The sequence below is a fragment of the Lichenostomus cassidix genome, chromosome 1, assembly GCF_008360975.1.
Source record: "Lichenostomus cassidix isolate B80296 chromosome 1, HeHo_3.0, whole genome shotgun sequence".
Taxonomy (NCBI): domain Eukaryota; kingdom Metazoa; phylum Chordata; class Aves; order Passeriformes; family Meliphagidae; genus Lichenostomus; species Lichenostomus cassidix.
Window position 1 is genome coordinate 59244288 of NC_139479.1, and position 16076 is coordinate 59260363.

At 37.0% G+C, this 16076-nt stretch overlaps 1 protein-coding gene across 3 annotated transcripts in view; it reads left to right on the top strand.

The window, feature by feature from the left end:
• DGKH (diacylglycerol kinase eta) overlaps positions 1-16076 on the top strand; it is a 157139-nt gene extending 141063 nt beyond the window's left edge. For all 3 annotated transcript variants that reach the window (XM_085059159.1, XM_085059165.1, XM_085059174.1), the window contains one exon: positions 5230-16076. In XM_085059159.1, coding sequence (XP_084915285.1) covers positions 5230-5319 — 90 coding nt within the window. In that variant the 3' untranslated portion in view covers positions 5320-16076. The remainder of the gene's footprint in view (positions 1-5229) is intronic.

The following is a 16076-nucleotide window of genomic DNA, read 5'->3' on the forward strand; positions in this document are numbered from 1 at the left end:
TGGCTGTAGAGATTTAAAAAAAGAGTATTTTATTTTGACTGCAGAATTGTAAAATGTTTTTCCTCTGAGGTCAGATAGATACGTTTTGCAGGGAAAAATGTTATCCAGCAGTCTGAGGCTGTTATTTGAGCTTGCTGTTGCTTTTCAAGAATGACTTAAGTGCATCCATTATATGTAATAGCAGCTATATCCTTGGGGATTCATTACATTATTTTTTCCGGGAACCTAGCAGTAATGAGTTCTTGGTAATGTGTTTTGCAACTGTTTTTAGCATGTAAGAGAGGAAATGGGATATTGTATAAATTGCAAACATTTACATTTAGAGTGCAAGTCATTGCTCTAGCCACAGTGCAGTAGTCTCCAGGCAGGGACAATATTTTCATAAAAATGTGTTATTTTATGTAAACTTTTTCATAAAGTATGGAACCCTGGTGTTATGAGGTAGTGCTTGTATTGTGTGAGTGTTGCAGTAGAAAGCAGCTGCTGAAAATAGCTGTGTTTGAGATAATCTGTTTGGCTGTTGTGTATTATTTCACCCTTTGGTATTAGATCGCCTATGCTTCTTTCCATGGAATTTAAATTCCTTTGTATCAGGATAGTTACTGACAGGGAGGGACAGTTTCAGGAGAGTCCCTCCCTGTGAAAATTAAGGAATAGAAAACTGCCCAAGCAATCCACCAGAGTGTTCTAGTGATGGATGTTGCAAGTCCTTGTTCTGAGTGGGTGCTGAACAAACTTATAATTCAACTGCAAAACTGGGCATCACGCAATGCATAGGTTTGCTAAAATGTTAAGAAAACTTAAAAAGTCCAACTTGATGGAAGAAATGATGGTGGGGGGGTCAGCGTTAAACTAGACATGGCTTCTGGCCATGCCTTGTTTCTTATAGGTACCTATTTGACTGCATGCCCAGAAGACTGGCACTTAAACCAAATAAATATCTGCAGCAGGGTAATTATCAATCCATTATCCCTGTTGGTAAGGCTCATGCTGGTTCAGTGTGAATAAAACCCCATGACAAAGGTCTGTGCCATGAAATACTAAAGGCTTGTCTTGGAGGGCCTACAGAAAGCCAGCCTGCTGTCTCCTCTATCTAGTGCTGCTTGGAGACACATGGGACGAGGAGTTCCTCCACACAAGTTACCAAGGGCATGTCCTGAGCTAACCAAAATCTTGCTCCAGAATCGCCCCATGTGCTCATTAGCAGATGCTGAGAGCTTCCAAATCAGTGCTGTTCACAGGCTAGGCCAGGCTTTTGGCCAGGCACAGCTTGCACTCTGCATGACAGCACTGAACTTAAATAGCAGAGTTTAGCACTCATCCTGCTCATTACGTAGGGGGCATGGTCTCTGCAGGGAGCCAATTAAAGATGGCTCAGACATCCTGCAGTTTTCTGCCAGGGACCTGAATCGGTGTCAAGATGTGGAATGTGGTACTTTGGAAATGAGGAACACGTCACAAGCTGCCCTGGGGATCTTTCCTCCTTTGGCTGTCGAGGTGTGCAGATGAGCCATCACTGCTCTTGCAAGCCATAATCTGTCTACAGCCTCTCTTCTACTGCAAGGCTTGTGCTTCCTGACAAGCTCAGTGGGATCACCATTGATTCATGAGCTCCTAATGAGCTCCTGTGCAATGGATTTACCTCTATTACCTTTCATGTCTGCAGCAGGAAAAATTGCTGCATGTTTTAATTGAATCCTCTGAGCCCACCTTCCTTTATGTGGTCAAAAGTAGACATAAAAAGCAGTATGGAAAGGGATCTGACGAAACACTCTTCCTTTGCATGCATTGCTGGTATAGATTGATGTATTGACAGAAGAATTGGGCACCTCTAATTATATTTCTGCATAGCTTGTGGATCCCATTCTCAGGGAGCTCTGTGTGGCAACTGGCAAAAGAAGAACACGTCCAGGAAGGGCCAGATACCTCTTTGCAGTGATACCCTGTCTCCAGCCTCATATGCCTGATTTCATTTAGGGGAATCTTAGAAATTTGCAGCCATATTATTTTCTTTTGCTTGAGGAATGGTTGGGCAGTGAATTGTGAATTATTCTGTAGAAACTGTAGAAAGAAGGCTTGGTGTGACTTTCTTTTCTTAACCTTATTTTACAAGCAAACTTTCTGAAAATGAGACTGATTTTTCTGAAATAAATATTGGCATTCTTAGCATTGATAACCATGTTCCTATGCATGCAACTTAGTCATAATCAGAACTGCAACACATTTGATAGGATGAGGGGATGATGTCACCTTAAAGCTGCATAGCAATGTTGGTTTCCTTGGAGAAAGGAACGGCATTTTTCCATGCCACAGATCAACTTGATAAGCAGTGACAAGTCAAGCTAAAATTTGTGCTGAGGACTGTGACACTTCATCCCTGTGTTTTGCAGTAGCATGTTTTGAAAAAAGTTCCTTCATGGAAAAGGTTTTGTAAGATTTGTTAGATTTCAGACATGCTAGATGGCTTTTTACACTGGGAATGCAAGTAGGGTAGATTTCTCATTTGGAAGATGTTATTATTAAGGAGTGTTTATATAAATAGTTTGCTAGTGTGGTGGTACATATGGCCAAAAAATGGCCAGGAAATGGCACAGTGGTTAGGGAGAGCAGAAGGAGAGGTGGTAACATAGTTCTAAGGCCATAGCTGGGAAAAAAGAAAGGCTATTTTTTTTTCAGCCTCTGGCTAGAGTTTTGTCTTCAATACCATATTTTAGTCAAATTTAATTTTTGTTAATTAGATATCAATTAGATATGTATAGTTTATGTAGAGGATGGTGAAACCCATGCACAAAAATGCAGAGATATGTGAGGATCTTGTTCTTTGAAGGATGCGTGATATAGCAGATCCTTTTAGTCTGAAATGAAAGAATTTCATCAAACTTACCTGCATAAGCAGTAAACTGAGAATATTAGATAGCATCCAGTGTCAGGACTGTATAAATTCTAGTTTCCACCAAACCAAAAAAAGCGTAAAAATTCAGAGTTGTTGGTTGGGGATTTTCTTTCCCCTGGCAGTGTAGCAGAAAGGAGTCCCCAGATTTTTTGATGAGGCTCTTGAGACTTGCTTTTCTGATATGCATTACAGCAACTTCAGCTGGAGCAGAAATAAAACTGAAATCTCTTGCCTGTGAATCAAATGTGGTGTGAAATGCTTTACCAAGGTTGGTGGGATACGTGGTTTCTTTCCTCTGACTTTGAAGTCTGGCAGCATCTCACTATGTTGGTTATCCAACAGAAGTTCTACTCATAAAAAAATATTTGTTCTGAAGAATTTCTAAGTTCTTAACCTTGAACTTATGTGGTTTGTTGTGGTTTGGAAAGTATCCTTATGCGTTTTTCCTTATGTAGAATTTCATCCACATTGCAACTAGGCTATTTCATTAGTTTCAGTAGTCATGTGTGATTTTGATTTACTTGAAAATTAAGTTTAACATAAAAAAGATAATATTACAGAAATCTAAAATTATAAATATTACTGTCATTTTGGGATGAATTTGACTGCTACCTACATTAATTCTCCTAACTTAAAAATTAGTGCTACATTTGTTTATAAGTGCTATGACCATTAGCAAAACTAAAATATAAATTGCTATGGTATGGAAAATCAGGAGTTTTTTCAGATAGGTTTATGAAGAGCACTTGATTTGGGAAATTTTATGAACATATCGTGAGCTCCTTAATGCTGACACCTTAGTGCCAAAGTGCTGTAAAGAATGACCACCCATTTGTACTGCTGATAGTTTTCAACTGAAGAAACAACCAAGTATTTTTTATCTCCAACATAACCAGAATTCAGTCTTGACTCTTTGAAAATTAAACCATCTGTTTAATCTTGGCTGTGCTACCCTTATAATAAAATAATAAATTCATGCCCATTTTACCACCCCTTTCTTCCAGAATGAAATGCATGCTAACATTTTAAAGTAATCTAGAATACAGATTTTCTGAGGTCTCTGTGGCTGTAGAAATGTAGACACAGTCTTTGTGTAGAGTATGTATGGAATATTAGATATGGTTTCATTTTCCACTCTGTATGAGAATAATGTTTTCAAGCTGCCTAATTACACTCCTTTCTTTTTAATGTCTTTATAATGGAAAAATCTCCCTATTAACATGACACAATTTTTATTTCAGAAAAATAGTGAAACTTTTCTGAGTTGTTTTTTAGTTATTTAACCATGATCTATTTATACAAAGTTTATTCTACAAATAACTAGTGTTCAACTCTGCCGATTGCTCAACATCACTGACACAAGGATTTTAAAGACTTTTTCATAGCTGGGTTTTACAGATAAGGGAAGCAGATTTCCACCAAACTGAACTGAAAATTCATTAGTGTGGTGGGGGATCGTTAGCACAGCTGGGCATCCCATTCTGCTTCTCTGACCATTGGACCAGTCAAAATTGAAAAAGGATGCTGCTAAAGCTCTTACTAATACTGGAAGAAGTTTGCTGCAAAAAATTCTTGTCTGTTCTTGCAAACAGATATGGGTCTGGAAACCAGTAATACAAACCTTTCAGCTGCTGGGAATAATTTATGGGTGGCTACAAGGAGATTTACTCTTGTGCCTTTTACATTTTCCTTTGGGATGTGACAATCATGTTTCTGAGAATTTTTCTTCGAGCTCTCTAGTCAGGAAAATCCGTGCTAGGAGATACAACCTTTTTAGAATGAGCAACAAATGTTTACCTTTTCTATTGCTCTCTAAAGGGAAGTTGTCCTACATGCCTGTAGCCATTACATCCACTTCCCCTTGAGAAACTGGGGATATGTGTGTTTGTTGATTAAAACAGACATCATAGGGCCTCTGATCAAGTGACATTGCTGGACAGAAGTTCTAACCCATCACATCCTACCAAGCATTTGATTGCTGTAGTAGAGAGGAGGGGGAGATTGTTCTCTTTATTTTGCCAGAAATTGTGAAAGGGGTTTTATTTAGAGGTCAAGCCAAAAATGGTTTTGACATATATTGAAGTGCCCTGGGTTGTCACTATTGCAGGTAAGTAATTTTTTGTCTGCCAGATGGAGAGGGACTCATATGCTCTAAGCAGTCTTTTTGTAAAGCAACTCTTGCTAACACTTCCTGGTTAATGTTGATTGTAGTGAGCACATATCTAGACATCTGTTGCATGGATAGATCATAATCAATGGGGTTTATTTTTCCCTTTTTAAAAGTAAACTTCCTGTTTCTATTTTTTTCTATCTTCCTTTCTTTAAATTTTCTGTAGGACCTGGGGATAACGAAAGTGGGCCATATGAAGCGAATTCTCCAGGGAATTAAAGAGCTCAGCAAGAACACCCCTTTCTCTGAAGTGTAATCATGCTGGTGCTTTCCTTAAAGAGAGAAGAGAAAGTTGCTGGAGAAGCAAAGCTATTGCAGGCACTTGGCTGTCTTTGTAGTTTCCTCTATGGAAGAATAAGCACTGGTGTTTGTACAGGCTAGCATCTCTGAATTCTTCTGTGGTGAAGAACTTGCAGCAAGAGTATGAAAGGATTTGTGCCAAAAAAAAAAGGAAAAGGTGGTATGTTCTGTGAAGATGTTTTCTTGGTGTGCGAATTGGCCAGTTTGGATAAGCCCAGTTTGGTAAATTGATTGGTTGATGGTGAACTGCACTGACTGGAAAATATAATCAAGAAATGATTGCTTTGCTTACATGCAGCTCAGTATGCCTCTCTCTATGCTGCAGCAAGATGCCACTGTACAGCATGAGGTCATCTGGTTATCCTTCTGGGGCGTAGCTCTGTAAAACCTCCTGTGCAGGAGAGCGGGAAGTTTGGAAGGTTCAACGCGTGAGCCTGGCAGTGCCGCAGGTATTTGGCACTCGCTGGCCATGCAGGAGAGGGGAGAGATACCTTGTGATACCATGAATGCAAACTATAATGCATGGTGTGCCTGCCTGAATTGTCTGTTGTTCTGTTGCATGACACATCTGATACTTTAAACACTTGAACAACTTTTTTATGGGTTTGAATGAGATTTAATTTATTGCTATTTGAGTGTCTTTTTTTTTTTCCCTTTTTTTTTTTTTTTTTTTTTTTTAGTTTCAGGCACTTTTCTATTTTTCAGTGTTGTGTTATGCCTAAAATGTGTTCTATGGCAAAGGGTGTGTGGATGTGGAAATTTAGCATTTGTGCCATATTCAGCAGATTATATATGATTGAAACACTGTACAGTTAGATTTTTAAATATTTCATGTACAGAAGGTTTATCAGGTAACTAACTTATGAGAATTTTTGGAAGACCGGTACCTCACAAAAATATCAATTGGCTTCCTGCATGGAAAATGATAAAGAATCTTCTCATGGTGCATTTTAATATAGTTATTCAGTTGTCTTAAACATCTGTAGCATATTTGAACTTTTAGGCACTAATTGTTTAATTTATTCTATTGTTCAAAAGCAGGTTTAAAGATTAATGAAATTTTCTTGAAGGAAAATTTAATTTTATTTATCATACATAAGAAGATATTTAAAATGTAGCAGCTGATTTCATTTTTGTGGGGTAAGCTTTTACTCATTGCTAATTAACTATTAATTTTAAAATGCATCTGTGTGCATTTCTCTAAAAAGTTATCAATCTTGACAGCACTCCTACATCAGTAGACCATTAAAATTTAAAAACCCCAGATTTTAAGGTTTTACACTATGCATGCTAAGATGAATCACATGCAAGACAGTAATCCATGAGTGTAAACAGGTTAAAAAAATTAAAACTGTCTTTGTTTAGAAATTGCGCTAGACCAGAGTTTGTAAGGTTATTTACAGTTTACTTAAGTGAAACATAGATAATTAGTTTAATTTCCTGGTTAACTTTTCACAAAAATATTAATCAATTAGGAAAATAATTTTCAGATATCTACAAAGAAAATTCTACTTAAATGTTTGAGATAAGATGACATTGCAACACCTGCCAGAAAACTTGCACATAATTGCTGTCTCCTTGCTGTTCCTAGCAATGTGCCATTGCAGCACAAGGAACGCTTGATTTTTACTTAATCAAGTAGCTTTGACGTTTCTTGCACGTTAAAGAGTGTCTTAACATCTATTTATGTTTTCTTCATGGGCAGCAGAGTAAGGTTTCATTTGGTTTTTACAAAAACTTACTTTCTCGTATAAAGAGGCCAATGTCAAGTACTGCATCCTGGTTTTGCTCTCCATTTCTCCTATGTATGACAAAAGTAACTCCATGGCAAGTAGATGGGATTCATGCCTTAGAAAGTAAAATCTACTCTCCTCACTGTTTGATTGAAAAAAAAAAATCAAAAGAAGCAAAACAGGCTTAATTTATATCTAATTGTTGTTCTTTGTATTCTTGCTGCTGTAGGTCCAACAAGCATCACTCTGGAAGCACTGTGGACATAATTGATTATTCTGGTAACAAACAGAAGGAAAAGGCTATTTTCTGTCAGGGTTTCCGTAAAAAACAAACCAAAATGCCTTTACCAAATGATATGATTTTCATGCTGTTGTATAAAAAGCATATGCAAAAAAATGGAAAGTTTGGCAAACAATGGAAAATTTCTTGGGTTTGGTTTTATTTTAATGTGCTTGACATTTCCCCCTTTAATGATGTTCAGATGACATCTGTCAAGAATTTGTAAGCTTTATTTCCTTTTCTCTTTGGTTCTGCATAAGCTACACTGTATTTTAAGATCTGGCAACATTCTAGCATATTGATGTTACAGTAGACAACATAGTTAATCTTCTGGTCTATTCAAGGACATAACACATAATACATACATTTGCTTTCCTGATACAATCTCATTACAACTTGCAGCCTTGCTGTTCGCAATGCGTTGAGATGGGCTATGGAACAGGATCTCTTCAGGTCACTGTAGAGATCTACGCTGAGTATATTAAAAGTGGGAGCTGCTTTTAGGCAGGGAAAATGAGCAAATGTTGTTTGTAACACAACTTTCTTATGGCACTCCTCAAATTACCTCAGTATAGGACAACTGATCGATGATCATTTTTCTAAATGACCACCAAAGAATTTAACTTTGATTGTCCTAAGCAATTTTTTAAAATGTGTGAGTAGAAAAAAACAACTGTAAGCATCATTTATGCTGTATTTATTAGATGCCCAGGAAAGCAAGTTTTATGCAACTCTATGCCTTAGACTAGTGTTGTCTATGAAGTGCAAATGCATCTGACAGGGAGGCTCAAAATGTTTTTCAGGGGTTCTCTGTGGAGGTTGTGGGTTATCACAGTGTTTAAGTGATGTGGCTTTTCTAAAGGCTTTTGAACACAGTATTACTCTCTCCTGATTATTCTAAGTATTGGGGTCTTTTCCTTACTGCTGTAAAAGTTCCAGCTCCTAGAACTATGTACATAAATATCCAGATTTTTAAATGAACTCTATTCTTTCTAATTTAATCCTGCTGTTAAAAGTGCTTCAAAGCACACATCCCAATATTTCAACAAAACCAAGGTAAACACATCTCTAAGAGCAATTAGTTTTTTAGAAAATAAGTTATCCTGATAGATCCTGTGGAGCCTGGTTCAGCATGCTAGATTTATCAAGACAATCTCTATACAAAGTTTACTAGGTGGAATCTTTTTCCCCCCAGTTGAATATACGTGATTTCTGTGGTCAGTATACATTAAAATCTGAAAAGAATGCAGATTAATCTGCATTTTTTTGTAGTGGCTGGTATTCGTATAGATGAAAAGCTCTTCACCTCAGAGAGAGGAACATGAGAAATGCATGTTTTAAAAATGGCAGCAGGTTGCTAAATGTATGTTTCTGTTTTGTCATTTTCAAATGGGATTTTCTCAGTTCACTGTATTCGATTGCTGTAGCAACCTGTGATTTAGGTCATGCAAGTTTTGCCTTTATAAAGCCTCATGCCTTCTTAGAAACTGAATGAAATCAAGCAAACTCATGGTTGTAGGTGTTGGTGATGTTTTGCAATACTTCAAAGAAAACAAGGTTCAAAAATCAATTTTCTTTTTGTATGTCGGCAAGTGCAAATTTTCTCTGATACATTTTTATGTATCTCCCCTTAACAACTATTCTTTTCTCCTGAATGTCTCTTTCTTTCAAAGAAAAATACTTTGAACTTGGGAGAGCAGTAAAGTGTAAAGCAAATGATCAAAAACCCTCCCAGATTATTTCATTCCAGTATTTCTTGTTCTGGGACTGGTATTAACATGCTTTGTCCTGTAAATAATAAATAAAGATCATCTTTCTCTATCCCTGCCCAAGGAAATTAATACTGCAATGTTGCATAATTGTAATTCAAATAAGAGGAATTGATTTTTTTTCTTCATAAACATCCATTTTATATTTTCCTATGCTTTTTGTAGAGAAATAGATAACGTGTCAATTTTACTTTTTAATTGAGCTCACTCATGCTAATTTAATGAGAATTTCCTAATGCCTAGATAATGAATACATCTTAGTTCAAGGGTAAAATTATCAGTGTTTTTCAATACATCTGGTCTTCATTTTAGGAAGACTTTCAGGAGGCCTCTTTCACATGTAATGGAAAATTAATATATAAAGCAAATATGAAAGGATGTTCCATAGTCCTACTTTAAAAACAGTTGTAATAATGGACATGTAAGACAACAAACCCCATGGTGATTCCATTTCACTTGATGCTTCCTATTAATGATTGCACTAGTAGTGTTTACAGCTGTTTCTGCAGTGCTCTCTCTGTGCCCCTAAATATTAAGTTATTGCCTACAAGTTCAACAGTTCAGGTAACTAATAATTAGCAGTGCAAAAAGTCTTTGTGAAAGGATTACATATTGTTGAGGATAACTGAGCTGAAGCAATTTATTTAGCTTACAACCACAAAACCATCACTCACATGGATAACTGAGAGCCACAGAAAATATAATCAAACAAGTAACTCTAAATTTATTGTTTCACCCTGATTAAGTACCTCTCAACTGAAGCATCCTGTTTATATATACATTTATAACACAGGCTGTTCCATATTTTTGATTCTGTTTTCATGGATTGTATGTTTTGTGGTATCATTTTCATATCATCAAGGTTTGATGCTGCTTACTCTAACCGCAAAGATTTAATGTTTGCAAGAACTGTACATGCCTGTATTGCTGTCTTAAGGAACAAGTTTTTGATGACTTGTGGAGGCTGAGGAGTTTGGGCAGGGTTTAAACTTTGGACAGGACTTACAATATCTCTGTTTCCTCTTCAGAGATGAATGGTAGCATCAGCAGGATTGAGAAAGCATAATTTGGTAATTTCCCATAGAAAATCTTTAGTGGTTGTATAAATTCCTGTATTTATATCTGGAGTATAGTGTAGAATGAATCTTTTATACAAAAAGAAAAAAAATCTCTAGCTGTTTTCTACTACTGTTGCATTAGGTTTCATAGCTCTGTTAAGCAGTCACTTATGTACTTGAAATGTTTGTTTCTGCCATACCAGAAATCCAGTCTGTTTCTCAGAAATTATAATCCATTTGAAAGACATCTGGAGACCTTGAGAAGACTATTTCTGTAGCCAGTTGGAGCTAATACCAAAATTAATAGCAACTTCTGTAGGCTTAATAGTGATCACCCTCAATATTTTAACTGAAAAAAGTTGTTTTGAAAGGTTTGTGTTTTTTTCAGTCCATAGAATTAATTTTAAAACATCATGCCCTCATCATATGTAAATAATAAAATATTAGCACTGTTAACACTTTTGCAAACAAACAAAATGCTGGTGAATACATAACCAAGAGCATTTCTGGACAAATTGTAATCAATTTAGCTGAAGTGGTAAAGACCTACCACCTTCAGAGAAGGCAACAGAAAATTCATACGTGTACGTGGTAGAGTTACAAACATATATTTTAAATAATTCAAGACTTACTTCCCAGTTGACAAAAACTTGGTAAGCTCTCTGATGGGATTTTGAGTTCATATAACCTATTGCTTGTATTATTGGGGGCAGAATAAGCTGGTGCCTCATTTATGTTTGATTCTGGTCATGCCTGTATTAATGCTTTTACATTTTTTTCCCAGCTCCTGTCTCTGGATTAGTCCCCAGCTTCAGGCAAGATGAAACCCTTGCATTTCTCTCCATGGTTTCTGTTCAGAAGAGCTGGACAGGCAGGCTGGGAAAAAGTAGTAGGGTTTTCCAGGAGATCAAGATAGACCAAGGCTTCAGGCTCCAAAGGCTAATACAGCCATGGTGGACTAAAATCCTTCAAGTTACGTTTTTTCAATTTCTGCTGGAAGCTCTGTCTAATAATTAGCTACCAGAATGCTCTTGGAAAGAGAAGTGTTTTGGCTAACTCTACCAGCTATGTAAGACATTGAAAGTACTGAAAATTATGATAACTTTTAGTAGGACAAATATCCAAGTGACCAATGAATATTCTTTTCTATGGAACAAATACTTTGGAAAAATATAGTTGTAGTATTACTCAAATACTAGTGTTAGGATTGAAAAGCTACTGGTACAAAGTTTAAAGTAATTTGGAACTATCTTGTTTCAAATTCATTGGAAACAACTATTTTAGGAAGCTGCGTTTGATCCAGGTATAGCTGTACAAGAGCATGTGAACTGGAAGGTGGAAATAGGAAGAAATGAACTAAAAGTAAAATTGGGTAGTATGTTTTCATTATGGAAACTGTGTGAAAAGCCAAAAATAAAATCTCCACAAGGCCCCAAATCCCTTCTGTGACGTTTTAAAGTGAATTAGCATTTGAAGTCCTACTTTTATTAAACTAAAGAATTAATTGGACAAAAACCATTTTAATTTGTCTCTTTCCCTGTCAATGCACTGTCGGGTTAGAGACATAACTGTGTTTTTCTCTGGATGTTAGTTGAAGTAAGCTCTGTTTGGGACTAACTCTCTTCGCAGTCACAGTCAATTATTTTTTGAATGGGGAGGTTGGGGAAAGACTTTTGAAGCTACTTGGTCTTGCTTTTCAGGGAGTAGTAGAGCATGTGTGCTGAAAAGTAGGGCCTGGAGGCTCTTAATGAGAATTTTAAGGATACAAGATTTTCCAGCTGGACAGCTTGGGAAGGTTTACAACGAGCACACAGGCTTGCAGATACTCACTGTGAAAGTTCCTGGTAGCACTGTTCTCTCACAAGATGCCATCTCTATATATTGAAACAGGCATTTGGACTGTGTGCTTAGCCAGATCCCAGAAGATTTTCTACAGGCATCTGTCATTTGTGGTGTCCATACTTTGTCTTGGTTTTATGTCTCCTTAAATCATGCACCTTGAAAAATGCAGTTGTCCATGTATGACAAAAATTACCATTTTTTCCAACTCAAGGAGCGCAGCTTGTGAACATGTCCTGAAATAATTAGTTTCATTAGCCACCTTTTTACATCATATCCTTTGAATCCTAAAAGAGCTGATACCATGGCATCTCCCTAGAGCTGCCAGTTACCTTAGTAATTTAACATGCTTGTATGTTGACAGGATCATCAAAGGGCAAGGTGATATTCACAGTGGCAGAGGAGACATGCAATAGATGGGATTGTGCATAAAGAGTACAAGCTGTTGAGGTGTTCCTAAAAGGTGAAGAGGGCCTGATCCCTGCACCTCCCCTCTGGCCCTTCTTCGCTGCTGTCATTGCACACAAATAATTTAACATCATCTAATACTAGCAGCTTCTTGTCTTAATTCTTGGTGATGGCAAATGAATCAGTTGCTACTTACAAAACTTCTCACTGTCACATCTGTCTGTCTGGAGCAGGTGGCTTTAAATGTCAAGCACTATGAAATTGCATGAATGTATTTTTAGTGTATGTTCTGGTGTTTAAGAAAGGTAAATTTCATCTAAAGGTATTTCAAAGGTTCTGAGAGGATCCCAGCTCAGCATGGGTGGTTTCTGTCATTAGCCAGGCTCCTAACTTACACTGGTATTCCAGTCAAGTACAACTGTTAATTCTGTAGTAACATCCACTTAAATGCATGAGTGAATGCATGAAGTACATGTGACAGTGTTGCAGAGATGTGACATTGTCTAGTTCTCTGCATAACTCATATATTTGGATCTGAAATATTAGATCAGTTTGTAAAAAAGAGCTGAAACATGTGATTTCCACTCAATTCAAAACCACATTCAATTGAAAATGAAAACATCTAACATGTTTGCACGGGTTTAGGTAAAAACTGGTGTGTAGTTTCTACCCTGTTTCCCGTTTTTCGTGTTCACTCCACAAGAAAGTTCATCATCTTTGCAAATGTATAGATCTGTTGGGATTTAGGCATATGCTGTGCTTTCAACAGTACTTTTGGCCCCTTGCAGATTGTTCTTGTATTTCAGTTATAGCATTTACATGTAAGCCTATGGATGATTTGGGTGGGGGAATATTGCTCCTCACATAAAAGTGATCCTCAGATTGATCATGGGTAGACTTTTAAATGGCATAGCTATGAATGTTCTCTTGCCAGTATTTGTGTGGATGTGTGTAGCTATGTAGTATCTAGTTTGTAGTGTGGATGTGAGAGCACACCTGTACATAGACATGTATATACCTACCCTGGTTTTACCCAATATATAATGATGCCAACTTGTGTGTAGAGCCAAAAAAACTTAAAACTATACAGTGCTTGAGATGCTGCATTGTTTTTATTATAGTATTTTTTATATCAGATGAATTGCAGGATGTTTACAGATGCTTATTAATATTTAACTTATACAATGGGGTGGCAGGATGTTTATGATTGTTGTCAGCTAAAGAATTGTATATGATTCTGGGTAAAATTTTGGCTTTTTTGAAATCCTTGGCAAAACTCCCATTGATCTCACTGGGGCCAAGATTAAACCCCTCTGAATCTATTGTTTACTGGCTATTTTCCTACTGTGATAATTTTTTTAAATGAGTGAAATGTATTTATTTTTTCCCAATGTGAAATCTGCAGTTTCTATTTGGATTTTTCTACAGAACCTGCAAACTACAGCACAGGTGGGAATATATGCCTCAGAGAATGTACAGAATTTTTCATCAATCTGGTCCTTGAATATGTCTAAAAAAATACCTTCTAAAATAACTTTTGTAAAATTTAATACAGAATCATCTAAAAAGAGATCAGCTTTCATGATTCTCTCCACAAAGAGGAAATGCAGTGTGGCAGGTGAATATGAAGAAGTATTCATTGATTAATGAAAAGTAGTCCTGTCTGTTTCCTATACCTACTGATCTCATGCAGCTCACCTGTCTCTGCAGATCTGGTGTGAGACACTTGAAGTACCTTATCCAAAAGTACCTTATTGGGAAAAAAAAAAAGTTACATATCTTATGTATGTGGCTTTAAGCTTCTCGTATCTTCAGAGCCAGTGTGTTGAATGACTTTTAATACTCCATGGATGAAATAAAATGATGAAAATGTTAAGTGGTAAGGCAAGTCAGACAACTGCTTGATATTAGAGGAATCATTTATCTAGAGACAGAAGGATCTGTTCTTTCATAGCACAAGGGAGGAAAAATACCATAATGCAGCGCTTCCTTAATCCCTTTCCAGGGTATCTTAAAATTGTGTATGCTCGAAGTGTATTCTTCCTGTAAAAAAACCATATGGCTGTGAAACAGCTAAGTAGATGCATCCTTATTTCTTCATCTAAGGCTAAAAAATATCATTTTGAAACAAGAGCTATCATGCACTTTGAAATACATGTGTTGAGAACAGGTAAGTTTATATTCATCATAGGTATTCATCCCAGGGATAGTCATACTTGTAAAATGAGGTAGTTATGTCAAGGTTATTAAAGCTGAAGAAATAGCAAAGCAGACACATTCCTTCATGACGCTCTTTCTGAAGACATCTGTGCAAATGCCCACCACTTCTGGGAATCTTTTCCTATAATTTTGTTTAAGAAAGGATCATATTCAGATTCCTGTTCTTCCCCTTGCTAATAAGGTGGGAAGTATGCACCTTGGCTTGAACTTTTTAGGAGCTGGCTGTAGAAACAGAACTCAAAAGAATAAATATTGAAGGCAATCAGTAGGCTTGTGAAAGACCGGGCTCTGCTTGGGCTCATTAGTCTCCTAATGTGGATCTGGTTACAGATTTGTGGGGGAAAAGCTCCTGTTGAGCTCGTGCTGCACTGGGTGGCAAGGCTCCATGGTTTTAGTGAGGGCAGATGGGCGCCCAAGCGAGCAGTCGCCTTTCCTTTTGCATGTTGGTTGTCTTTCTGCAATTCCAATCAGGACTGAAGTTCAGGACACACCTTTGTTTGTCTGCAAGGCCATGTGATATCTGAGGAAATGAGGAGGAAGTGGCTGAAGGTCTGGATTCTGCCTTTGGTTTCCTGTCGTGGAGCTGGTGTAAGACTAGGGGCAGCTTAGTTAACCTTTGAGTGCCTCACTTTCTCCGCCCATGGGAATAGGGATGCTCACCACCTCTGTACAGCCCCTCGAGTCCTGTAGGAGAGCAGTGTTATATATCTGCTGAGTTTTACCCACACTATTATATGTAGTAGAAATAAATTACTTTTGTCCATAACACAGCAAGAGTTGCTTTTCCTAGTTCCAGTTCTCTTTGATGACCTACGACGTCCTGGGTAGTCAGTTCTGAAGCTTAGCAATTGCTCTAATACTTAGAATTACACACATAGCAGGCTCTGTTTGCTGCAGAAAAGAGTAAAATTTTAAACTGCCTGACAAAACTTGCCAATGAAGTATATCTAACAGAGCAGGGGTGTAACTTTTGGCTTTATTTACTTGTAATAATGGTAAGGAACAGTGAATTTTGTTTGTTTACATACTGTTTACAATGGCACAGTTTTATTTTTAATATATAAAAACAATTGAGGTATTTATTGCATATACTATTTTAAAGATGTTTTATGTGTTTTCACCTTTGGAATATATTGTTACATTTCCTTGTACAGATAATTTGGGTGGCTTTGTTAATATAGTTAGTAATTTTTATGACTACTAAGTGACCAGTTTTCCGTGCCTTTTTATTGTTGGATGCATGATTACATATTTATTATTGTATGGAAGTCACTGAGATGTGTATTTTTGTATTCTGCTGGAAGCAATGGTTGATTTTATTGTACATGATAAGAGATGCCTTCCATAACAGGCACTCATATGAGATCTTCCTTCTCAAATAAACAGAATGCATTCAATGTATATAA